Raw genomic sequence first — 27,399 nt, 5'->3', positions numbered from 1 at the left:
GCTGGACAAAGGCCTCCCCCAAGATTTTCCATAATGAACGGTCCTGCGCTGCCCGCATCCAGGCTCTTCCCGCGACCTTTACCAGATCGTCGGTCCACCTAGTAGGAGGCCTGCCCACGCTACGTCTTCCAGCCCGTGGTTGCCACTCGAGAACTTTCCTGCCCCAACGGCCATCGTCTCTACGAGCTATGTGCCCCGCCCACTGCCACTTGAATTTAGCAATTCGAGTTTATAGTATGTTTTTTCTTTCAGGTTCGCCCTGGTCTATTTCACTGCGGCTTTTGCAACATAATAGAGGCAGGTGTGAAGCCGCTTGAAAACCACTTCAGAAGTTCAGAGCATCAGGTGCGGAAAGAGAGCGCGAAGACTACACTCGCACGGCACCGGCCAGCCATAGAGCGCTTCAAAATCGAAAGATTTCTGGCTAGAATGTTTGGGAGAAGTACTTATTGGTTCTAATAATCAAGGAAATTCGTAAAACTGAAATATAACTTTGCTTGTTTATAATATGTGGCATCAAATTAAAATCATATTTGTAATTTAACATCAAATTATAAAAGAACAATTTATTGTTTTTACTATATTAAATGGGGTGAAATTATTTCAATACTTACCCATTCTTGATTTGAATTTTTAGTTATAATTGTGTATTAATTATTTAATTACTAAACTTGATTTTTATAATAAGTATATTATTCACTGTTAGTTGATTTTGGATTGAAATTATAATTTACTGTTAATCGCAATCGTGTTTCATTTTCACACGGAGAGTTCAGGGTTTAGGTTTAGCAGATTAAAATACTTAATACTTTTATGTGTTTATTCAACTTAAGTCTTCGTTCTTGTTGGAATACAAAAACAAAGATATAAATATTGTTATAAATATGATCCTATCGGAGTATTTTAAAGTAGAAAAATTTAATATGATAACTAGGTANGATAACTATATCTTAGAACAGTAAACTTTTTGTGTGCCAGTAGTATTACTACACATATTTCACTATACATACTGTTTTCACGTTTAAGAACAGGGAGCTGATCCGAATAATAGGAGTAACATCATTTACAAACGTAATTCCCTCTTATATGTGAACTTCTCACAGTGGAGACCCAAAGGCTGTACATATCTACGAAATAAAACATTTCCCATAGAAAAAATAGTTTTTTTATAGCTGCATATGAAAATAAATGCATTAGCTGCTAAATAAAATGAATCTTCTCCATTTTTCTTCCTCAAGTTAAAATTAGATATCACCACTGGGGTTCACTCCACTATCTAGTTACGAAAATGCTACGTATTTTTAGATACATTCACTGCAATCATGAGATCACTTAGACATACAAAATACGCACGGTAAGTTTGCTACACGTTACGTTAAAAAAATATTACACCAACAGCATCACAGATCAATAAGGTAAATAAATACTAATAATATACATATTTGGCTCCAATCTTTGAGCAATTTTAATCTATATTATAATCCCAAAATCCCATTACAATTTCTAATGCGACTGCTACAAAAAGTTACATGAAGCTTTCAATCAATACTTAAAATTATTTTAAATAAAAATTTACTCAAAATATTTTGTCAAAATTACATGGGATTTCGTTCTCTTTGAACTAAGCAGTTACTATATGATATTTAGACATTCCCATCGTTGTCATTGTGGTATGATTTCGCTTATGAATAATTGTAATTTATTTGCATGGATATATTTTTCTGACTGTACTCATTTTACCAGAGTAAATGCGTTAGCATGAGTTAATGATATTATGCAGAATGTCATGGATTTGAAATTTAAAAAAAAGTAAGTAAATATATTTGGGTAATATATAAAATAACTCAAATACAGAGGATCTACTAAAATTACCAAATATGTAATAAAAATCCTTTTGTTTTTATGCGATTCTTTAAAATATATCTGCATATAATACTATCTTAGTATGTATAGCACCAGTGAGCATTTTTATAAAATACAGACTATGTCTGATTTAAAAGGCATACATACAGTCAGGAAAACAAACAATATTAATCAGTCAATACAGATGGCAAGACACACGAAATTATATTGGCCAATCTGTAATGATACATTTTAAATTAATAGACTAACTTAAAATATAACAAGCCCAACAGTTGTCCACCTCTTAACACAACACCTCGAGCAACACCTCGAGTAATTTACATGGTATTAACAACGCTTTCATTCACTATTTGTTGGAAAAATATAGGAGCTTTGTGAATCTCACACAAAACACTATTAAATTTCTCCTCATCATACAATATTTCGTGAACCATTGTCATTGTACTCAATAATAACTGTAAAAAATATTTTAACGGAAAAATACATCACATAGCAGATAAACAACTATAATTACATTCCAATACATAGCTAAATTTTCATCAAGGTGCATAAGTTTAGGGAAACTTATCATGATAATACAGCATTGTATCAACAATACCCCTCAGCTGTTCAAATGTACGAACAATCTGTAAAATTTCCTTTGGAAAGTTCGTTTAGAGTCCAACTAATCAATTGTGGGTACGAGACCTGAACCGTTTTGGACTAAAAAGAAACCTGATATGTAAAACGCGCACTCAGTTATTTCGGCGTCGAGACCCGCTCGTCCGATCACTGGATCACAGTCACTAGTCGCACACTCACTTCACTAGCAGGATGGCTGGATACCGCCAAGAAATTATAATTTGGTGGCCTTTCACTAGTCGCAGTAGGTGATTTGATTTAGCACTTCACTAGTCGCGCCGGCTGCCACGTTAAACTGTTAGCACCGCACTACGTCACGTTACTAGTCAGCACTTCACTGGTCACTTCACTTGTCGCGCAAGATGGCGGCGTCGACGTTGAACTTGTGTATGTTGTGGACGACGCGTTGCAATGCGTCGGGGTCTGTGTAGGGCGGCGCGAGGCGGATGCAACGAGTTTTATTCTCCTCGTACATCTCTAGCACGCCCCACTGGCGTAACAGCCGGTGGCAGTTGCGAATCGCGTCCGTAGACACCGCCTCGCCTGGAAATTAAATATTTTATCATAACATTTATGATTAATCTATAAACCCTCCTTCTGTCGAGTCGATATCATACCATTAAGTTAATATACCTAGCGGAATAGAGCAACAAAGAACTGATCGAGCGAGATGTCACTAGCAGCAACACTGTGTGATAATAAATACTAGTTTAAATGAAAATGAAAAAACTAAAAACACGCTTTTAATTACTGCACTAAAAGGCAGGATCGTGGATATTACCTAGCACTAAAGTGCTCTAAAAGACAAATTCAATCAACCCAAACTCGATGCGATTCCGCCATTTCGTTTAGGAGTTCCTATGGCCATCTTCCAATCCCATCATAAGACCAGCTCGATGGTACCATTATATTGTATTGTCATGAATGTAATCTACATATAATTGCCAATTTTCATGATGATACAAGAATTAGAAGTGCGTGTAATTCAGATTCTTAGATTCCATTACACGACGTATTAGTTACATACACGACGACCTAATAAAAGCGTGTTAAAAAGAGATGCGTGAGAGATTTGACAGTTGTTATTTGGCACGCTGAAAACTTGAACTCTGAGATATTTTCAGATTTTACGTGAGTGAAATCGTGATGACTGGTTCAGTTATGATTTATTGTACAAAACACTGAAAAAATCCTGACACTGACACACAAATGACATCCAGTGTCATCCAAAATCGGTTTCGTTTGACAGCTCGTGGTTGTTGCTCTATTCTGAAGGAATATTAACTCCATGCATAAGACATAGTGCGTGTAGGTACTGCACAAGTGTACTGACGGATTCCGTGGAGGGTAGTTGAACGGGAAGCATGGTCGATCTGTTTTAATGGTTTCAATTTATTATTTAATGGACTTTAGTGTACAAATTTGGTGTTATTTTGTGTTCTAAAGTGCAGTGAAGTGATAAATTATAAAAAACATTGAAATACTTCGAATTTGAGCGCGCATCGAGTGTCGAGTGGGTTGTCGTATGAACAACCCGATTTGGACCCGGTGGCGTCTCGAAACCTGCTTACGGGCATACTTAACTCCACGGAATCCATGAAAAATCAATAGAACTGAAACACCCACGTTCTATTGATAACTATGTCAATTTTAAAAAAAAAAAAAAAACTCATGCATAAGACATAGTGCGTGTAGGTACTGCACAAGTGTACTGACCGTAGGGCATGCGGTTCTGCGTGAAGTCGTCGGCCAGCTGGTCGAGCGTGCGTTTGACGAGCTCCTTTTGCGAGCCGCCCGCGCCCGACAGCGCGCGGCACGTGCTCGAGTACGCTTCTAGTAGCGGCCGGATCGTTAGCACTAGACGGCGGCTGGAAACAAAATAAAAAAGTCTTTTAGGTTTGATTTTTCAATCGCTGGATAACTTTTAACTGAAGAATAAGTTTGGCACATTGACAGTTTCAGTATGGGAAATATGTCAAAATGTCAATTTTATTCTTCAGTCTGAGTGATCCGACGATCGAAAAATCAGCCCTTAAATTCACAAATTTAAAAAACCCGAAACCTTTATGCTGGGGCCACACTAACGGCTAACGTCAATGCCTATTATCGCGACACTGACGTAGTGTGGTGTGGCTGCTTCATCGCATTAATTTCCCGCGTTAATCTCTTATAGCTATCGCCTAACGGCATACGGCAATGTTCCACTATGGTTCAGTGTACTCGCGATCGTCAGAAATGGAAGCACATCGCCAGGAGAGCTACCCTCGGAGATGACATCACCCCACCATGTACTTAGTCAGCGCAACCACGACCACTCTGACAAGAGTGCCCGACTAAGAAGAAGATAACGAGTAAGTCAAGCGCCGCAAGTGGAACTGGATCGGCCACACTCTCCGAAGGGATCCCGATCACATCCCCAAGCAGGCTCTGGATTGGAACCCCCAGGGAAAACGCAAACGCAGTCTCCCCAAGCAAACTGTAGCAGACGAGGCGAAGAAAATCGGCAAGACCTGTGGCCTAATTCACGTATTTTTTATAATTAATTGACATCGTAATAACAATAACGTAATAACATCTATCTGGCATAATTATTTTTAAATATGCGTAAATGAATTTTATTTAATTTACTTGATCTGACACTAATGATGTACTTTATTTTGTTTGTTTTTTTTTTTCTGTATTGTGGGTAGGCGATGCGACTAACGCGCTCAGGATTATGGGCCAATCTGATTCACCTACCTGACGCTATGAATAGACACAACCACGCAAAATGGTTCGATCGCACGTGACGGTTTTGTGGTCGTCGAGACACACACAATCACTGTATACACAAACACTTTATTACATTACAATTTATTTATTATGTACACCCACACAGTTTTGTTTTTCAAATATTATCGTTTTATTTATAATATCTTATTACATCTTTTCTTTATAATAATATTATACTGTACTTACACTTAAAATTTATACGCGCACTATTATTATTATTTATGTATGTATATTTTATGCAGTATAGGTTAGTGTCCGTGACTCCCACTCGGCATGGGGCACACTGAAAACCAGCGTCGTGGCCTCCCTCACCGGGGGCCATGGCATATGCTGAGTGGGGTCCCATTGCGATGGACATCGCTGTGCGACAGGGTGGCACTGCTCAGTTTTACTTTCACTTTCATTGTATGTTTTATTTTATGTCACCTATGTGGAGGGTAGTTGAACGGGAAGCATGGTCGATCTGTTTTAATGGTTTCAATTTATTATTTAATGGACTTTAGTGTACAAATTTGGTGTTATTTTGTGTTCTAAAGTGCAGTGAAGTGATAAATTATAAAAAACATTGAAATACTTCGAATTTGAGCGCGCATCGAGTGTCGAGTGGGTTGTCGTATGAACAACCCGATTTGGACCCGGTGGCGTCTCGAAACCTGCTTACGGGCATACTTAACTCCACGGAATCCATGAAAAATCAATAGAACTGAAACACCCACGTTCTATTGATAACTATGTCAATACTTTTCACTCGACATTGGCAGAAATAAACCTCCCAGAGAGGTTTGGTTGCCACAAATTAAAAAAAAAAAAGTGTACTGACCGTAGGGCATGCGGTTCTGCGTGAAGTCGTTGGCCAGCTGGTCGAGCGTGCGTTTGACGAGCTCCTTTTGCGAGCCGCCCGTGCCCGACAGCGCGCGGCACGTGCTCGAGTACGCTTCCAGTAGCGGCCGGATCGTCAGCACTAGGCGGCGGCTGGAAACAAGCGATAATCAACCGTAAATAAAGACAGTTAAATTTGAAATTAAAAGCAACATAAACTCATGGCAACATTTTTCAAAGGTTACACTTTAAGGCGGATAATAGTCTAACGATGTCGGCATCGGACTGCCGATTAAAGCTAAGCGTCCACTTGTCGGTATCGTACGCAATGGACGCATCGTACGAAACACATCGTATCAGATGTGCGATGCGGACAGGTGGACGCACTTATATGAGTTTCCATATAAATAATACTACGATCCGTTGCGTGCGATACGTCCGATGCGTACGATACCGACATGTGGACGCTAGCCTTAAAGGATCGGTAGTTAAAACCCTGTCGCTGAAGATAGGATAGCGTCTACTTGTAGCGCAGAACTGAGTCAGTGCCTGCGGTATGGGAACGACACGGGAGGGGTGACATATGACGTGACAGACAGAGTATACAAGTCTGAAACACATCTGAAAAAGTTTGACGTCACAAAAACACAGGAAGTGTCAGAAGACCTGTAGTCATTAATTAATGCAATACAAACTACACAAGCACCAGTGCGTGCCTTGGCCCCGTATAAAAATTTGTTTGGGTGCCCTCATGAAGGAAAAAGATTTTTCCCAAAAAAAAAAAGCAATGTAGGCTGTTGCCAACTTTTGAACGCACGCTTTACGCAGGAAAAAAAGAAATTGCTTTAATTTTTATATAAAAAAAATATAGGAAGTTTTTTTATTAATCTTCGCTTATGCACGTCGGGGGTTCCGTATAATTGATACGGCGGTAGCTACGCCTCTGACAAGCACTCACCGTTCGGCGATGGCCTCTGCATCGTGGCCGACGGTATACCGCAGGTGCGCGGTGGGGTCGGGCCGCTCCTCGTCGTCGTCCTCGAGGCGCGCCGCGAAACGCCGCGACCACCGCTGCTCCTCTATACCGTCCACTTTCGAACCAGGCTATCGAAGCTGACTATAAGTAACTGAGAACTCGATGGAGAGACTGGTGGAAGGCAAAAGAGCACGCGGTCGATGCTCCTCTATACCGTCCGCTCACGAACCAGGCTTTTGAAGCTGACTATAACGAGTAACTGAGAACTCGATGGAGAGACTGGTGGTTCAGGACCAGGTGGAAGGCAAGACAGCACGCTCGAACCCGCTGGATAGATTCTATCACGAAGGACACTGAGTCCACCATGGTCCAGTGTACTCGCGACGCCTCCAACCGTCAGAAATGAAAGCACATCGCCAAGAGAGCTACCCTCGGAGATGACATCACCCCACCATGTACTTAGTCAGCGCAACCACGACCACTCTGACAAGAGTGCCTGATTAAAAAGAAGATAACGAGTAAGTCAAGCGCCGCAAGTGGAACTGGATCGGCCACACTCCCCGAAGGGATCCCGATCACATCCCCAAGCAGGCTCTGGATTGGAACCCCCAAGGAAAACGCACACGCGGTCGCCCCAAGCACACTGTAGCAGACGAAGCGAAGAAAATCGGCAAGACCTGTGGCTTAATTCACGTATTTTGACAGTCAAGATCTCGCTGACGTTCAGAAGTCGTCCCATTGAAAAACAGTTCTAAATCCGTATTCCCAAGGGTCATTTCGATAGAACGATTACTCGATAGGATCGCAACTCAAGTGTTTTCTTGTCGTTGAAGTTTTGTTACGTGAATAAGTGGGGTAGGCGATGCGACTAACGCGCTCAGGATTATGGGCCAATCTGATTCACCTACCTGACGCTATGAATAGACACAACCACGCAAAATGGTTCGATCGCACGTGACGGTTTTGTGGTCGTCGAGACACACACAATCACTGTATACACAAACACTTTATTACATTACAATTTATTTATTATGTACACCCACACAGTTTTGTTTTTCAAATATTATCGTTTTATTTATAATATCTTATTACATCTTTTCTTTATAATAATATTATACTGTACTTACACTTAAAATTTATACGCGCACTATTATTATTATTTATGTATGTATATTTTATGCAGTATAGGTTAGTGTCCGTGACTCCCACTCGGCATGGGGCACACTGAAAACCAGCGTCGTGGCCTCCCTCACCGGGGGCCATGGCATATGCTGAGTGGGGTCCCATTGCGATGGACATCGCTGTGCGACAGGGTGGCACTGCTCAGTTTTACTTTCACTTTCATTGTATGTTTTATTTTATGTCACCTATGTTTTATTTACTTTTTTTTTCTATTATTTACATCTTTTGTCTTCTGTGATGTCCATAGCAATAAATGTTTCTTTCTTTCTTTCTTTCTTTCTATTTTGACAGTCAAGATCTCGCTGACTTTCAGAAGTCGTCCCATTGAAAAACAATTCTAGATCCGTATTCACACTTGGGTCATTTCGATAGAACGATTACTCGATAGGATCGCAACTCAGCGTTTTGTTGTCGTTGAAGTTTTGTTACGTGAATAAGGCTACTGGAGCGAGATCAAACGCGAAGCTCAAGACCGAACGGAGGCTGTTGTGGACGCTTATCTAGGGGATATAGGACCTTAAGTCAGTCAAGTCATAACTCATAACATAGTCAAACCAGCAAACCGTAGCAGACGAGGCGAAGAAAATCGGCAAGACCTGGAGCGAGATCAAACGCGATGGAGGCTTGTTGTGGACGCCCTCGGGCCCATCTAGAGCTTATAGGATAGGACCTTTAGCAGGCCTGTTCATCTCCGAGAGTTTACATCGAAAACAAAACACGCACGATGGCCCACCTACAGGATACTATTCGACAAGGCCTCACATACGAGCGAACATTGACTGACGCACGCGTATTCTTGTGTATGATGGAAGAAAATAAAGAAAATGGTGTACGAAATACTGTGCAGTATTTAACTGCCTAAATGTGTAAACACAGAATGTACTTTTTTAAGTTGCCTCAAGACACTGAGAGGTAAATAAGTAGTTAATATTATTCATGATAATTAATGCTAAATCATGTATTTCCTCCGCCATTTTCCGCAGTTTGGCACCTCACGTCACATCATTTTACCGATGTCAGCCCTAGCTTCGGCGCAGTGCCGATCACTGACGTTTGTCAACAAAATGGTGCTTGACTCTTGAGACAGGCTAAATTACACCATATTGTTAATGACATTGAGTATACATTTCTTTTAATACCTTCGCGAAGTAAAACTTCTGTGCGTAGTACTTATTATTATTCTATGCCTTAAGTCAGTCAAGTCATAACGAGTAAAGGAAATTTACTCTCTAATGTACCCACCGTTCAGCAATGGCCTCTGCATCGTGGCCGACGGTATACCGCAGGTGCGCGGTGGGGTCGGGCCGCTCCTCGTCGTCGTCCTCGAGGCGCGCCGCCAGATGCCGCGACCACCGCTGCTCCTCTATACCGTCCACTTTCGAACCAGGCTTTCGAAGCTGACTATAAGTAACTGAGAACTCGATGGAGAGACTGGTGGAAGGCAAAAGCGCCAACCCGCTGGATAGACGCCATCACAAAGGCCACTGAGTCTACTATGATCCAGTGTACTCGCGACGTCTCTCAGTCAGAAATGGAAGCACACCGCCAGGAGAGCTACCCTCGGAGATGACATCACCCCACCATGTACTTAGCGCAACCACGACCACTCTGACAAGAGTGCCCGACTAAGAAGAAGATCCGATCACAGTCCCAAGCAGGCTCTGGATTGGAACCAAGGAAAACGCAAACGTGATCGCCCCAAGCAAACTGTAGCAGACGAGGCGAAGAAAATCGGCAAGACCTGGAGCGAGATCAAATGCGATGGAGGCTTGTTGTGGACGCCCTCGGGCCCATCTAGAGCATATAGGATAGGACCTTAAGTCAGTCAAGTCATAACTGACTGGCAAAACACTTCTGACGTCTTCATCTGAGTCAGGATCACTTGTGTCATTTTGAAGAAAGACTGTTGCTAGATGGTCCGCAAATAAATTTGCCTTTTCTTGTGCAGTTCTGGCCCACCCGCCATTTTTATTAAAGAATATTTTCAGTAAAGAAAATTTACTCTCTAATGTACTCACCGTTCAGCAATGGCTTCTGCATCGTAGCCGACGGTATACCGCAGGTGCGCGGTGGGGTCGGGCCGCTCCTCGTCGTCTTCTTCGAGACGCGCCGCCAGACGCCGCGACCACCGCTGCTCCTCTATACCGTCCACTTTCTGTGGGTAAAGTGAGATATGTAAATAAAAATGGTCAATGAATTATGGATTCAACAAAAAGAGACTAATTTTAGTCCCTGAAAATTTAAAAGTTTAAAACTCACTAAGCTGCTGACCGGGGTATTTCAATCAAAATGGAGAACAAATCATGAATTTAACAAAAAGAGGCTGAATTTTTACATGAGTTTAAGCTTAAAACGCACTAAGGGGCTAGCTGTGATGCAACGCACCCCGCAATTTATATGAAAACCGCATTACCCTATGGCCTATTCACATATTTGTAAGTCATTTTGTCGTTGATGTTTAGAAGACGTCCTATTGAAAAACAGTCCTAAATCCGTATTCACGTGTCATTTCGATAGAACGATTACTCGATAAGATCGCGACTCAGCGACTTGTTATTTCACGTTTAATAACTGTCATTCGATTAAACCAAATTTCAAAATAAACTAATAAGTGAATANTTGCCTTTTCTTGTGCAGTTCTGGCCCACCCGCCATTTTTATTAAGGAATATTTTCAGTAAAGAAAATTTACTCTCTTATGTACTCACCGTTCAGCAATGGCTTCTGCATCGTGGCTGACGGTATACCGCAGGTGCGCGGTGGGGTCGGGCCGCTCCTCGTCGTCGTCTTCGAGGCGCGCCGCGAAACGCCGCGACCACCGCTGCTCCTCTATACCGTCCACTTTCTGTGGGTAAAGAGATATAGGTATGTAAATAAAAATGGTCAATGAATAGGGATGTTTCCTGGGTCAAAAAGCAAGAGTTTTAATTAGTCCGTCAGTTAACTTATCAAAAAATACCCTACACGTACTTTTCACTTTTTCAAACTAATGAAAATTTAAAGAGATAAAGCGCGCCAAAGTTCATAAGATGAGGCCCGTGACGTTAATGCGTGCATAAAAGTGCCGCACGTTGTGACGTCGTGCAGAACTTCAACGCACCATAACTATGTAATTATTTGTTAGATTGACAAACAAAAATATATGTGTCCAATATTTTTTGATATTAAACATGACGGACTAAAAAAATTTTTTTAGGAAACTAGCCTATTATTGATTCAACAAAAAGAGACTAAAATTTAGGCCCTGAAAGTTTAAAAGCTTAAAACTCACTAAGCGGCAGGCCGCGATGCAGCGCGCCGCAATTTATATGAAACCGCACTGACGACTAGTAGGCCTAAAATGCGCGTGTTATGACGCCATTTTGTCGATTTTGCCCATACATTTTGACGTTGATAAAAGTTATCACGGCGCGCATCTTAGGCCCACTGAACGCACCGAGATCATGTGGTTTCGCTAGTGCGTTTTAAGCCTTAGATAGTATTTTGGAGTGTAAGCAGCGCGTGTAATGTTACGGTACTATTCCCACCTCTCATTCCCATCGCTGTAACTCCTGTATAGCCAGGATCTACAGCAGCCAATAAAAACCCAACCAGTGAAGGTCAAGTTTGTCCCGGGGGGGAAGGTTAAACTATTATTGGACCCGTAACATAGGAAGAGTTCGAAGTTAAGAGGATAACAGGAGACAAAACAAAGGTTAATTTATTTATTTTATTTTGTTCGTTCGTTCGTTTTTCAGCCAAATGACGTCCACTGCTGGACAAAGGCCTCCCCCAAGGTTTTCCACAATGAACGGTCCTGCGCTGCCCGCATCCAGGCTCTTCCCGCGACCTTTACCAGATCGTCGGTCCACCTAGTAGGAGGCCTGCCCACGCTACGAATTACGTCGAAACTAATAGACGTAGACTAATAAATTTACATTCGTTTTGTAGAATAGCTCAAATACTAATAATACAATGCAAATAAAACATACCTTAACGACCTGGTTTTTCTTGTGTTGGAAAATAACTGAAAAAGAAGTGAAAAAAGTCATGTTTTTTTCTAATTAAATCCATTCTTACTCCCTTAAAATGTATGAAACTTGTATCTGTTTTCTACTTCTGCTAATAGATAATTTTATTGGCTATCGCGTGATATAAAATATTTGCTTATTAATGTTAAGCTACCCACGCTTTCACTTGTTTTTGAAGGAAAAGGTGAAAACTAAAAATTAAAAACTTAAATCGATGTAATTTTTCGAGAAATGGGTCAGGCCCCAAATTTGAAGTATTTTCATCGATAAAATTGTCCATAGATTACGCCCTTAAAGTTTGATCACTACAAGCCCGGACACACTGTATAACAATTAAATCGAACACCAGACCATTCTTAAGCGGCCCCGAGACGATCAATCGCGATTGTCAATTTTACGTGATTGACAATTGACATTGATCGTTTACAAAAGGCATTGAAGAGATTGTCAATTGAATTTACGTGATTGAAGCAAATTGATGATAATTTCAATTGAAGCTCAATTGACAGGTGCCATTGAAGCTATTATTGATCGTTTAGCTGAGCGATTGACAATCGTTTCCGTCAATTGGAATAGGGTATTTGACACCACCAATCAATTGACGTACTTTTTAAAACTGTCAAAACGACACTCTCCCATAGATTTTGTACGGCAATACTAGCATGTGACGTCACAATTAGGGTTTCTGCTCGAGCCTTCTCGAACTCGAGAAAACTCGAGAAATTTGGCATCATTCGAGACGAGAAAAAAATTGCCGGAGCTCGAGAATTCTCGAGTTTCGATTTTGAAGCTTTAATACTATTGAAAGCCTGTTTTCTTAGACAAAAGTAAGTTTTTGATTATTTAATAGGTTAACGTTGCTTTTAGACTGGCCTAGTCAATCCTTTTTTAACTGATTTGATTTGCAAGTAATGATCTCAATCGAAACTAAGTAATAATGTTTACCTACGAGTATGCTATACCTATTTATTATGCCTATGTTTAACTATGACTGATTTAAAGACCGAAAAATTTGTTAACTGTCTGTTAGGTTAGGTACTAAAGTTTATTCAAATCGTTATCCTTAAGAAATTCAAAAATGTATTAAATTTTTTTTAAGAAAAAAAACTATTTGTCGTAATTTTGCTATTGTTTGCGGACTTGTGTTTTTTGGAAAACAAGTGATTCAATAAATTGTAGCTCCAGATTTTTTATTATTATTTATCCTTAAAGTACACGCGACTTTATGACTTTTGTTCCTTTAGTTAATAACTAAGATAAGATTATTAGTTAATATTAATTATGAAAGAAGATTTAATTTTTTGTTTGTTTCCTTACTTACTAAGTGATACTAAATTCTAATATTGATTGTTGTGCATTCAAGTAGGTGTATTAGATTAAAAAACCTGTGTTTTTATTAAATTTCAACCGATTTCAACAGTTTTAATTAAAAGACTCGAGACCCGAGAAAACTCGAGACTTTGGCCTCGAGAATTCCCGAAACTCGAGAAAAAAAATAGGTCGAGAAATCAGAAACCCTAGTCACAATTTTATCAACTCAATGAAACTACTTTTTTCAATTATAATGCAACCAAAAATCGTAATTTACAGGTAATTAAAAATTAATTAAGTTTTTAAGACCAGAAACAAGTGTCTTTTTTAAAAAGTTGTGGTTTAGAATTATTGGCGAATGGTGTCAAATACCCAATTGTCAATAACGTAAATACATTGACAATCGCGATTGATCGTCTCGGGGCCGCTTTAGGGAGGTCGTGACACCACCCCGGCCCCTCCGGTATGGTGCATGTTTGATGTCGGGAACACTATATCGCATGTGTGTAGCGCTATTAGTGCGCGTAACATCGTCAACTCACCTCATTAGCGCGTAACACTTGCGCGTGTATGAGCGCGTCGAGCGCTTGCAGCATGGTCTCTCGCAGGCGCGTGCAAGGCGCAGCAAGGATGAACTCCAATTGCAGTACCTTTGGAAAAAAATACGATTGTAACATTTGGAATGGCAATTTTTAAATTACCATCAGAGTAAATACAAATGAGTAGGTCATCTTCATAGAAACGCACCGAACGCGGTTTGCATGTGAGCGCGCCAATACGTATGCGGCGCGCACGCACACACTGACAAAATTCGGCGCAACCACGACTACTACTGGCTCCCCGCTAATCCCCGCTAAATTTTGTCAGTGTGAGCGTGCGCGCCGCATACGTGTTGGAGCGCTCACATATAAACCGCGCCCGTGCATTTCTATGAAGATGACCTACACATTTGTATTTACTCTGTTACCGTACACCAGGCCCACTCGCGTCTGTGGAGTGATTGAGATGTGTCTTCCCTAGCAAACCACTCCATCTCAATGTAAAATAAGTACCTAGTTTTAGACCTTGCATGAATATATGAAGTAGTTATGAAACTCTATAATCTCTAATTTAATGTTTTGAACGATGTAAATTGTAAAATGTTGAATTTCTCAAGTATAATAAATAACCTACCACCAAACCGCACGCCGGTTCGTGCGGTCATTTGCAGATCTTAGCAACCGGTTGCTAAACATACGATAGCAACGTGATACACCAGCGCCATATTCAACTGCAGGTGGCGCTAGTTGCCATATATTTTTAGCAACCGGTTGCTAAAATTCGTAATGCTGTAAAAACCAAGTCCGGTAATTTCAAACAAGACTATAATAATGGAATTTCTATCGACTTTACTAAAAAAAGGCGTCAAATAAATACGTTCTATAGTCTGGTCTGTGAGCACGTAGAATTTTGTCCAATGACCCCAAGCTACCCATCCTTATCGCTCGCGCGTAAATTATGTTGCTGTCGCGACTGTGCGACGGGCGCCCGCAGTGAGTGTGCGAGCGCGACATCAACATAATTAAGCGCGAGCGATAAGGATGGGTAGCTTGGGGTCATTGGACAAAATTCTACGTGCTCACAGACTGGGCTTTATCTATTTACCTCGCACAGCTGCAGCGCCGTGTCGAGCAATTCGGTGTGCCGCACGCACTGGTGGTCCGCGCCCGGCTGGTGGAGAATGCTCTCTAATGCTGTCGCTGTGAGAAAAAGAAGATATTGAATAAAAAACTAAAATCCGGCTCGAAGGACCAAATATAGTATCTGGCTTGAAGGACCAAATTTAGTATCTTACTCAAATCAAAGAACCAAATTCATATCCAATTTGAATAAACAAATTCTAGAAGATAATAGTCAATATCTTTATTGCATTAAAGGTGCATTCTTAAATGTTTACAAAAAAGTACTTTAGACATTGTGATATATTGTTTTTAATAACATGGTTAAAATATGTGCAATGAAAAGCATGTCGCAATGTACTTATTTATCTTTATTCTGAAACTGATAGTATACTGTAAACGCCAATAGCCCAATGATGTCGGTATCGGACTGACTAAATCAAGACCGCCACTGGACTATTATGAATCCACTCATAACACAAGCTTTAGGAGGAGGAAGGACGTTTACGAAAAAAAAAAACTGTGTAATAGTTTTTTATATTGCTGTGCGCGTAATTATATTGCTGTCGCGCTCGCACACTGCGGCCGCCCGTCGCACAGTCGCGACAGCAATATAATTACGCGCGAGCGATAAGGCTGGGTAGCTTGGGGTCATTGGACGAAATTCTTTCTGCTCGGCGACCGGACTTATGACTTACCCATAATAGCAGCAGGCGCGTAATGTGCCCCCACAGTGTTCGCGTAGTATCCTAGTTCTATGGAAGCCGCTATGGAAAGCTGAGGCTTGATGACCTGCTTGTCTCCGCTGCCTTCCCGCCTCACTAGCCCGCGGCCCAACATGTCCAGCTGTGGGCAAACATGGCGGTAAGTAAGTTTAAGAAATAATTTCCATGATACAACTTCTTTCTAGCCTGAAAGTAAAGTTAGTTTTCAATTAAGTTAAAATTATATTTTTGGCAGCTTTGAGATGATTTTTTAGGTGTGCAATATTGGTTTTAAAAAGTTAGGTACATTACTTAAAATAAACATAACTTACTTGACATTATAAATGTAAAACCTAGTTGATGCAAACACCGCATGTAATTATGTGTAACAGAAAATGATCAATAAATAATTTGAGGTGGAATTGTGTAAAGCAATCGTAATCATTTGACAGTTCATAACGTACGATTATTCTGTCGAAAGCTTTAACTGACTTTATCGTACGTTATGAACTGTCAAATGATTACGATTGCTTTACAAAATTCCACCTCTGATGGGTTTGCGATCTTCATTGATTTGGTGACATTGTATGGTCGTGTAGTTTGGACAGAATATTAATAAATTCACTGCCACTTTTACCGTGGATGTCGTTTATGTGGACTAAGGAAGAAACAAGCGAACATCAGCCCTCCCCAATTCATCTGGCCAGTATAGGCGGAATCATCTTGCCTATGGTTAATCGGCCGTTTGGTGTAGTGGTTCAGAACGGACTACTATGCCGAGAGGTACCGGGTCCGATTCCCGGCCGGGCAAAAATTGAAATGATGAATTTTAATTTCTGTGACGGGTCTGGGTGTTTTCTATGTATATTAAGTAGTATTTACAAAAAAAAATGTATTTAAGTATGTTTGTATCAGTTGTCTAGTACCCATAGTACAAGCTTTGCTTAGTTTGGGACTAGCGGCGCAGTGTAAAATGTCCAAGTATAACGGGTGTAAAAAAACCTATCCCGAAGCCGAAGACTACTTATTCTCCACATCATGAGGATCATTTTTTTCTTTGGGACCATACCTGGGAAACTTGTGGTTTAGGAGATATTGAAGGTCAAAGTCAGAATATTTTTTTCAAGATTTTTACATTATCAGTTACAATTCGTTATTTAAAAAAATGTTTTCTAAGAAACCTTATTAAAATTTTGAGTATTTTCGTCACAATAAGGCTTTTGTCTTTACAATAAGAAATGTACAGTAGCGCGCGCACACACGCTCAAGCGCTGCCCCCACGCCCCGCAACCGCAACCCGCGCTCGCCCATGAGTCATTCAACTCTACTGTGAGTTCAACGACTACGACTGGACCAACTGGAATAAGCTTAAGCCAAATCTACCCAGTTTGTAAAAATGAATTGAGTACTTAAATTAGTTACTTACACCTTAATATCACCTTACCAGTTTAGTTTTTATTCTAAAAAATAATTAATTACACTTTTATTAATAAAAACCCTTTACACGAATTTGTTTCTTTCCGCAAATTAAATAATCTTACAGAACCTAGGTTATTAAACATTATTAACTAAACCGTGCTTTTACTCATAACCGTTATTCTATCACAATGTAGTAGGTATCACAGGTCTTATTAGCTATGCAAGTGTGATAAGCGTAAGTAGGTATCATTAAAAAGTACCGTAAACAGANACCAGGCCTGTTCATCTCCGCGAGTTTACATCGAAAACAAAACACGCACGATGGCCCACCTACAGGATACTATTCGACAAGGCCTCACATACGAGCGAACATTGACTCACGCACGCGTATTCTTGTGTATGATGGAAGAAAATAAAGAAAATGGTATACTAAATACTGTGCAGTATTTAACTGCCTAAATAATAATAAAAACACAGAATGTACTTTTTTGAGTTGCCTCAAGACTTTGAGAGGTAAATAAGTTGTTAATATTATTCATGATAATTCATGCTAAATCATGTATTTCCTCCGCCATTTTCCGCAGTTTGGCACCTCACGTCACATCATTTTACCGAAGTCAGCCCTATAGCTTCGGCGCAGTGCCGATCACTGACGTTTGTCAACAAAATGGTGCTTGACTCTTGAGACAGGCTAAATTACACCATATTGTTAATGACATTGAGCATACATTTTTTTAAATACCTTCGCGAAGTTAAACTTCTGTACGTAGTACTTATTATTATTCTGTGGTAAAACCTAGTTGATGCAAACACCGCATGTAATTATGTGTAACAGAAAATGATCAATAGTCAGATGAGTTTGCGAACTTCATTGATTTGGTGACATCGTATAGTCGTGTGGTAGGACAGAATATTAATAGATTCACTGCCACTTTTACCGTGGATGTCGTATAAGTTGTTGACTAAGGAAGAATTCAATTTGTCTGGCCAATGTAGACGAAATCATCTTGCCCCTGGTAAATAAGAGAGGCTTATTCTGTAGTGGAGACCGGCCTTATGAATATGATGATGACAATTAAAAATTCAGTACATAATGCCAGCAATGTCCTATAAGAAGAACATACAGCAATAACACAACACTCACAGCGTGATGCACCAAGGCAGGGGTGTCTCCTGTGTAGCCGAGGTCGCGGCCGGCCTGGCTAAGTTTCTGACCGCGGTTCTCCACACTGGCCTGCAGTTGCTTCATAGTACAGCCCGATCTGTGTTCTGTGAGTAGGACGTACGATACCACGTTCGTGCACATAAGTGCTGTGGCTTGAGATGCGTCTGTGGAAGAAATTAGTACGAATTTGTATTATTTAGATTGAAAATAGTCAAATAAAACGCAGTTCCTTAAGTTTTATAGTGTAATTTTAGTGCATACTGGATGATTTAAGCTTATGACTTGGATAAATACAGAACACTATTCCGTTCTGTGCTGATGATGAAAGGCATATCGACATAGTCATTGAATATCATTATCAGTTAACTCTGTAAAAAATGATTTCGATCCAGTGACCTGCAGGTAATGTACTTCTGAAAGGACATAGTTATTTCAGTAGAACACTCACCATAGACTAAATGCCTGCCAATAGCCTCAATCATGAGCTTGTGATCCGCGCTGACGTCAGCACCGAACAGACTGGAGTGGCTGTTGTTATACAGGATCCGGTGGTCGAGGTCCACGCCCAAATTGTTGTTGTTGGGCGGCGTCAAAGGCCGCTCTACAGGCATCTTGAGGTAGTTGTACTTTTGGAAGGACGTCACCAGTTCCTGGAAATAAATTGTTAAATTAGTTACTAGTGTTAGAACAACAGTGTCAACAAACGTAAGCAGTTTTGTCATTATGTCAGATGACATTGCTGAGCTAATATTATAAGATACCTGAGACTTTTTTCCGGCNTTTTCAGTCGATAGTTGGGTCGGGCTGTTAAACAGTATGGCTATGAACATGTATGGAAGTGCGCACATTGCACTGATTTGATATCGACCGATTCCTCATACAAAATTGGAATCCGACCCAACTGCCGGCCAAATAAAAGGAACTGGTTCCTGAATTTACATATAAAATGAAGATTACAATCGATAGTTAGAAAAAACCACTTTACAGTCTTTATTAATCAAGCTGTAGATCCTGGCTACACAGGAGTTGCAGCGATGGGAATAGTCCCGTTTTGTGGTATTATTTATCATTTTAATTCAAACAGTGTAGGTGGAATAAAGATAGTCTTTAAACTTACCTTCAAAGAAATAGGCTGGTTGAAGTCCACCCTAATACTGCCGTGGTTGGTGTTCAGAGTGCTCCAAATGCCCCTCAAAGCCGACCAGAAGGTTTCCATCTGTTTGGGCATTCCCAGTTGTTCTCTCACAAAGTTCCCGTCCACCAGTTTGTCGTAGTTCAACGATACAGGCACTAGAAGCGCGTCGTCTATGGTACCGTCTAGGTACGCGTCCATTATAACTGAGAGGATGCCCGCTGGAAGAAATGATTGCTGTTAGAAGCGTTTGCAAGGTGAATGAGGACTTATTTAATAGGGGATAGAGGTGCAAGTCGTTTGTGTTAATAAGCAGTTACTACTAAACAATAATTTAAAATTAGATGATAGGTTAGATTGAGTTAGATTGAATGAGGNAACACTTATGAACACTTTATTTGAATAAATCGCCAAATATACCACCGCGGAGACCCCAATCGCGTCTCTGCGTGCCATTGAATCGTATGAGCGTATGGATTTTTTGCGTTATTTTTCACAATTTCTATACTTAAAAATTACCTATCGATAGCTTACTTTATTCTGATGAATAAATGTCATTACAAGTTTTTCTCTAAAACTGATAATTTGGCCAGAAAAAAATATTTTCTATCCACGCAGTACGTCGGCAGCGTTCGGATCGGATATAATGACGTCATCGTCCCCGCGCCGGGCGGTCAGTGAACTTTTTTAGTAATTTGGCCATAACTTCGTCAATTTTTGTCGTAGAACAAAAATTTTTGCACTGTGTATTAAGGATTTCTTAGCCCTATAAATCTGCATTCACAGCTAAAAATCGAAATGATCCTCATTAGATGATAGAGCGGCACGGGAGGGTGTTTTTGTAATGTCAAACGTCAACGAGACTTCAGATATACTTCAAATTTATATGCTCTGTCACGTCACTTCACCCAAACCGCTCCCATATAGATGACCCACGCTGAACTGTCCCACCAAACTCAATGACAGGGGGGCGATACCATCGTTCAACTATATGGTTTCCAACATGGCAAAAATCGGAACCAGCGATCCGGTATTGACGGTGGCGCCCCACTGTCAATGTCATGGATAGGACAGTTCAGTATTTTGGAACTATACCTCAGACACTGAGTTAAGCGTTAGATCTATAAACTGAATCTCACGCACAACTTCTATAAAAGAACGCTTTATTATATCCCTAAAGTAGGAACGTTGGACAATGATGTTTGACCTGATAGCAGACCGTAGAACGCATTCAGTGTGGCCGATTCCTGTAGTGTGATTATTACACCCGTATTCACAAACGATGCTTGCTTAAGTGAAGTAGCAAATCGAACGCACAGCGTTGAATAGAGCTCTGTGATTGGTTCGTGTGTCACCCTGTGCGTCCACGTGCACTGTGAGACCCCTATAGTAATGTTTGTGAATACGAGCGTTATATCCTGATTAAGTCGACAAATCGATAAATTGGCTGCCATTTTTAATGCAGTTTCAATAGCAACAGCGATTGATTAGGAAAGTTTCAGGATATTGAACTATATTTATCGTAAAAATTCTACGATTACAACGTATTAGCTAATCAGTGACGTTAATTAGTGCTAATTACGGATATAATCCATTATTAATTACCAAAATTTACAATATATTATCGAGAAAGATATGCAATACCCCCTGTATAGAAAGGTCAAATAGGTTATTGCATTAAGAATCAAATCAAAAATATTTATTCAGTTTAGACCACAAGTGGCATTTATGAACGTCAAAATATAGTAAATAATAAAAAAAGAAAGGTAGCCCTTATGGGGCACTTTACATGTCTCCTTATCTTTTGGGCCCTACCAGCGCATCGAGAAAAACATATGGCAAGTGCTGAGAAGAAACGCCGGAACAAACTCAGTCACCACAAATTGCCAGGAATTATCTAACGGTAAGAATAACCAAATTCAAGTACATCAAATATGTGCAGACTGAACTGACCACGCATCCTTGTCATCAAAGCTTGTAGTACCCTTTGGACATAATGCATTAAGAATCAAATCAAATATTTTATTCAGTATTTAGGCCATCTCCAAGGCGCGTATACACGTCCCAAATATAGCTTGCCCTACCACCACTTCGGGACAACAAACGGGCTGGTGCTGAGAAGTGGCGGGAAAAACTCTTTTGCAATACTTGAAATTCTTACTTACGTCCTGATAATACCCCTAAATCCAAAATGGAAGCATGTCAAAATAGAATTAGAAGTGAATTATTGTAGCTTTTAGTAAATATATCGACTTTTACAGTCTAGCATATCTTTAGATTATTATAAAACCTATTGTTAAGGAAATATAAAGCTAATGCTTACTAAAGGCGATATTAATTAATTTTTCATACCTTTCGGTGGCTGAGGTTTGCCGGTCCTAGTCCGTCCTCCTTCAATGAAGAATTCCAGGTTATTGTTTGCAGCTAAACTGTTGAGGATGTAAGATCTGGAAATAAAACAAAAAACGTTGTAATACAAGAATTGCAATAATAAATCGACCAGCATTTATAAGACTAAAGACAATGCACTGGAGGTACGGTTTTGGACCCTCGGACAGTGTGAAAACTGTATTTGTAACGTCCTTGTTGCAAAGTCAGCATCGTATAGTTCGTGACACCCAAAGCAGCCAAAAAGTTCGCAACACATCCTTGTTACAATGAGGGCTATCGTTTTAGCGCTCACCAGTTAGCGCCACTGTAGAGTAAGGTCCTGTCACTTGCTAGTAGCGAAGACAGTGGCGCCAACTTGTGAGCGCTAAAGTGGTAGGAGGACTATCGCATTTGCACTCATCAAGATGGCGCCACTGTAGAGTAAGGTCCTGTCAATCGCCAGGGGTGCCAACTGTTAAGTATAAAAACGATAGCCCTCATTGGAATAAGGTTGTGTTGCGAACTTTTTGGCTGCTTTGGGTGTCACGAATTCTTTGACGCTGACTGTATAAGGATACGAGTAAGTCATACCGCCATAGCGGTTTTTAATGCGGCGGCTCCGTTTGAATAGCCCTAGAGGATTCCGTCGGGTTTTAGTGGGTAGTCTCCACCCTTCTGGCGGGGAAATTTCCCCATAGCCTTATACCAACTGGCCGTTCTTATCGGACAGTTGGTTGGGCAAATCGTTTCCCGACGAAAAAAAAAAGGTTTTTGGTCTCAAACTCGCAGTTTTCAATATTTACCTAAGTGCAGACTTGTAGATCGGGTCGCCATGTTTGTCTGAGCCATCGACGCGGCGGCGGATGAAAAATGCGCCGCAACCTCGGAGGAACCAACTGCAACAATAACATTATGAACTGTAATATTTATTCCATACCACCCACAAGGTGGACAGATGACCTCATAAAGCAGAAAGGTGCTTGATGCAGGCTGTTAAGAACCGGCCGATCTGGATATCATCGTGAGAGGTGCATGTCCAGCAGTGGACGACCTGTGGCTGAAATGATGATGTTTTTTCGAATAGAGGGCAAGAAGTTTATATGGGAGGTTACTTTCATATTTAGGTACTTATTGCATATAAAAGGTGATAGTGTCTAGGTAGATTCAATGTATCGGATACAAATAGCAATTGTTTTTAAGTGAAAAAGAGGACGTTATTGTTCTCTCTAAAGACAATAAGATAGGTAAACTTTTTTTAAACATAATGGAAAAGGTTGTGTTGCCGTTACATACCACCAAATGTCTTACAACAGCTGACTGACGCACAGCTCATTACAATAATCCAAAGATTGATAGAATCACTCAAATAAAGGTATCCTCATGTTCTCTCTAGCAGCTACTATGAGCAGACTAACAGCAAAGTCACATACATATAAGAAGACATAATGCTCTAACGTTGGTAGACTCACCCAAAGAACAGTATCCTCATATTATCTCCCTCAGCCACCAGAGGCGGTCTTAGGCCAGTCAGGTACAGCGTAAAGGTGACCAAGATATAGTCCAGATGTGAGCGGTCAAGTGGTACGAAGATGAGCGGCAGACCAGCTGCCTTGGCGCATCTAAGAAGCCCTGATGCTGTACCGTTAGTAGACGAAGATGAGACTAGAGCTAAGGTTGGTAGACTCACCCAAAGAACGGTATCCTCATATTGTCTCCAGCAGCGACCAGAGGCGGCCGTAGACCAGTCAGGTACAGCGTGAAGGTGACCAGGATGTAATCAAGATGTGAGCGGTGCAGGGGCATGAAGATGAGCGGCAGACCTAATGCTCATGATAAGAAGACCTGAGTTTGGTAGACTCACCCAAAGAACGGTATCCTCATATTGTCTCCAGCAGCGACCAGCGGCGGCCGTAGACCAGTCAGGTACAGCGTAAAGGTGACCAGGATGTAATCCAGGTGTGAGCGATGAAGGGGCACGAAGATGAGCGGCAGACCACGGTCTACTAAAGTTAAGTAGACTCACCCAAAGAACGGTATCCTCATATTGTGTCCAGCAGCTACTAAAGGCGGTCTAAATCCAGTCAGGTACAGCGTGAAGGTGACCAGGATATAGTCCAGATGTGAGCGGTGCAGGGGCACGAAGATGAGCGGCAGACCGGTTGCTTAGTCGCATCTAAGAAGACCTGAGGTTGGTAGACTCACCCAAAGAACGGTATCCTCATATTGTGTCCAGCAGCTACTAAAAGCGGTCTAAATCCAGTCAGGTACAGCGTGAAGGTGGCCAGGATATAGTCCAGATGTGAGCGGTGCAGGGGCACGAAGATGAGCGGCAGACCGGTTGCTTAGTCGCATCTAAGAAGACCTGAGGTTGGTAGACTCACCCAAAGAACGGTATCCTCATATTGTGTCCAGCAGCTACTAAAAGCGGTCTAAATCCAGTCAGGAACAGCGTGAAGGTGACCAGGATATAGTCCAGATGTGAGCGGTGCAGGGGCACGAAGATGAGCGGCAGACCGGTTGCTTAGTCGCATCTAAGAAGACCTGAGGTTGGTAGACTCACCCAAAGAACGGTATCCTCATATTGTCTCCCGCAGCGACCAGAGGCGGCCGTAGACCACTCAGGTACAGCGTGAAGGTGACCAGGATGTAATCCAGATGTGAGCGGTGCAGGGGCACGAAGATGAGCGGCAGACCAGCTGCCTTGGCATCTAAGGAGACCTAATGCTCATTTTAAGAAGACCTGAGGTTGGCAGACTCACCCAAAGAACGGTATCCTGATGCTGTCCCCTGCAGCGACCAAAGGAGATCTCAAGCCAGTCAGATACAGCGTGAAAGTGACCAGGATGTAATCCAGGTGTGAGTGTTGCAGGGGTACGTAGATGAGACTAGCTAGAAATAGGTTGATAGACTCACCCAAAGAACGGTATCCTCATATTGTCCCCTGCAGCGACCAGAGGCGGCCGTAGACCAGTCAGGTACAGCGTAAAGGTGACCAGGATGTAATCCAGATGAGAGCGGTGCAGGGGCACGAAGATCAGCGGCAGACCAGCTGCCTTAGCACGACGGAGGCGTTCGACGCACGCCATGCGAGTACCGCAGCCGCCGCCGGCGATGCGGCGAATGGCTTTGTGACACACCCAGGCTACGAATCTGGTGGAGAATTTATAAAAAGATTCAAGTGAAATTTGTAGCAAGTAAAAAATTCAGGCTGGGTAGCACCATCTTACTTTAACTATTATAACAAACTTGAAAGGATGTCAAAGTCCATACAAAAAACACCGGTTATGGCTATAGTCACAGTTAAAGACAAGTAAGGAGTTGCACCACCAGTTGTATCTTGATTTGAACAAAGTTGTTGTTCTCTTTGATTTTGAACTTTTCATCATCAGTTCAATCTCCAATGCATGAGCATGATTCCCTTTATTTTGCTTACAGTAAAGGTCGAGTTTGTCCCGGGGGAAAGTTCAGTAATTGGACTGGACAATTGTCATTGGAGGAAGGTAACACTAATTTAAACGCAAAAATTGGTTGCTAATTAGGTTCCGCTTGTTACCAGATGAGGAACAGCTTAAAAAGGTTAGCCTCAGGTAATATACTATTCAGAATCAAAATGTAAAATAAAATAAAGAATTGAATATCGTCTGACTCGAGTTTCTTCCACCACTTCTTCTCAGCAACAGCCCATATGTTTTCCCGAAGTGGTGGTAGGGCAAGCTATATTTGGGACGTGTATTGCCCTGGAAAGGACCTATGTATTTTTATCACTTACTTGAGCACAGCATTGGACATGGCCGAGCTGATGTTATTCAGCACCCTCAAGGCGCGAGCCTCGACCTTCTTCCTGATGTTCCTATACAACGCCGCGTACTGTGCGTCCCCGCCGCCCGTGTCTTTGGCCTGCATCTCCTTGGTGACTTCCTGCTTCGTCACCTCGTCTATGGCACTCTGGAAGCCTTCGTCTTTTATTACCTGGAAGAAAACAAAGCTGTATAAGTCATAGCGTCGAGCCTTCGGTGGTAGATGGATTTAGCCTTACGCCCGTATTCACAAACGATGCTTGCTTAAGTGAAGCAGCAAATCGAACGCACAGCGTTGAATAGAGCTCTGTGACTGATTTGTGTATCACCCTGTGTATCCACGCGCACTGTGAGACCTCATAGTAATGTAAAATTATCACTTCACGGGATTTATTGCAACAATATCTATTTTAACGGTAAATAAAATATTTACCCTCCCGACGTTTCATAGTAATGTTTGTGAATACGGGCGTTAGTTTATTCAGTACATAGGTCCTTTCCAGGGCACTTAATTAGATAGAAATAAAGTTTATATTGATATGGGGTGTCTAATTCGTTCGTTCGTTTCAGCCAAATGACGTCCACTGCTGGACAAAGACCTCCCCCACGGATTTCCATAACGACCGGTTCTGAACTGCCCCCGCATACAGGCTCTTCCCGCGACCTTCACCAGATTGTCGGTCCACCTAGTAGGGGGAGACCTGCCCACGCTACGTCTTCCGGCCCGTGGTCGCCACTCGAGAACTTTTCTGCCCCAACGGCCATCGTCTCTACGAGCTATGTCTAATTACTACCTGGTAAAGGATTAAGGCGTTGTGTTAATTAATTGAAGCCTGCAAGACAAGGTTAAGAGACGGTTGACCGATAAGATGATTCTGTCTGAGTTTCCACAAAACAGAAACACAAAGAGAAAGAGGCATAAAACTACAGCGATTTATATCAAGTTGTTGACAATTGAAAGAAAGCAGATTAAGTCAGTCTGACTTGAGCAATCTCACGAGGGTGATTCATATCATAACCAATAAGGTCTTGTCTCGCTAAACAAAGCAGTCAATATATTCGTGAAAGACCCGCCCACTTTGTGAGTCATACAATCACAGCTTGGTGCGATTGTCCGAAAAAGTATCAGATGCAGAGTTTATAAATATTTCAGTATTATTTTGGTATGTTCATAAGTAAAAGCTCTTCAATTTATGGTAGAAGGGACAATAAAAACAATCTTAGGGCAATGAACTTTAGGTACACTTTCGAGTTTCAAGACTGGCCTGACTTGGCGCAGGATTTATAGTGGTGTCAAATTAGAAGGTCTTATAATCCCGTAACACTGGATGCAGGCCGCTGCCAACCGGTCATCATTGAAGTCATTGGGGGCGGTGTATGTTCAGCAGTGGACGTCCTACGGCTGAAATGATGAATGTTCAGAGCCACTTACCGTAGGAACAACATCCTTATAGTCGTACTTCAGCAGTTTGAAGCACTGCGCCTGGTCGCAGAAGTATCTGGAGAACACACCGCCATTGGCACACGTGTGCCTGCCTATGTTCATGACGTTGATGACTGCATCTGTCTCCGCCACTTTTGGGTCGTGCCATGACTCCTGG

At 41.5% G+C, this 27,399-nt stretch overlaps 2 protein-coding genes across 3 annotated transcripts in view; one reads left to right on the top strand and one right to left on the bottom strand.

Annotated features, from left to right (window-relative positions):
• The window catches only part of LOC114351296 (uncharacterized), a 9,574-nt gene extending 7,576 nt beyond the window's left edge, over positions 1-1,998 (top strand). The window contains exon 5 of one of the 2 annotated variants that reach the window (XM_028302468.1): positions 253-1,998. In XM_028302468.1, coding sequence (XP_028158269.1) covers positions 253-459 — 207 coding nt within the window. In that variant the 3' untranslated portion in view covers positions 460-1,998. The remainder of the gene's footprint in view (positions 1-252) is intronic. The other variant, XM_028302476.1, reaches the window with a different exon arrangement.
• On the bottom strand, positions 1,474-27,399 carry mino (glycerol-3-phosphate acyltransferase mino). Its single transcript, XM_028302454.1, has 14 exons — positions 27,231-27,399; positions 25,771-25,970; positions 24,915-25,151; positions 22,805-22,897; positions 21,984-22,078; positions 19,617-19,852; positions 18,948-19,149; positions 18,479-18,663; positions 15,910-16,057; positions 15,198-15,292; positions 14,096-14,203; positions 10,252-10,388; positions 6,077-6,228; positions 1,474-3,027 (listed from the first exon to the last, which is right to left on the bottom strand). Exons 1-14 carry the CDS (start codon positions 27,342-27,344, stop codon positions 2,831-2,833), a joined length of 2,199 nt encoding a protein of 732 aa, XP_028158255.1. The 5' UTR covers positions 27,345-27,399; the 3' UTR covers positions 1,474-2,830.

This window comes from Ostrinia furnacalis, unplaced genomic scaffold (assembly GCF_004193835.3).
Source record: "Ostrinia furnacalis isolate ACB-3 unplaced genomic scaffold, ASM419383v2 OfSCF0078, whole genome shotgun sequence".
Lineage (NCBI taxonomy): Eukaryota > Metazoa > Arthropoda > Insecta > Lepidoptera > Crambidae > Ostrinia > Ostrinia furnacalis.
The sequence above is the reverse complement of the archived record's forward strand: the minus strand, read 5'-3'. Positions and strand labels throughout refer to the sequence as shown.

Coding starts and splice junctions, on each gene's coding strand:
- mino (XM_028302454.1), bottom strand. CDS start 27,344: ATGAACATAGGCAGGCACACGTGTGCCAATGGCGGTGTGTTCTCCAGA. Junction 22,079..22,804: donor ATCTACAAGTCTGCACTTAG/GTAAATATTGAA, acceptor TTTTATTTCCAG/ATCTTACATCCTCAACAGTT. Junction 6,229..10,251: donor GCAGAAGCCATTGCTGAACG/GTGAGTACATTA, acceptor GCTTGTTTCCAG/CCGCCGCCTAGTGCTGACGA.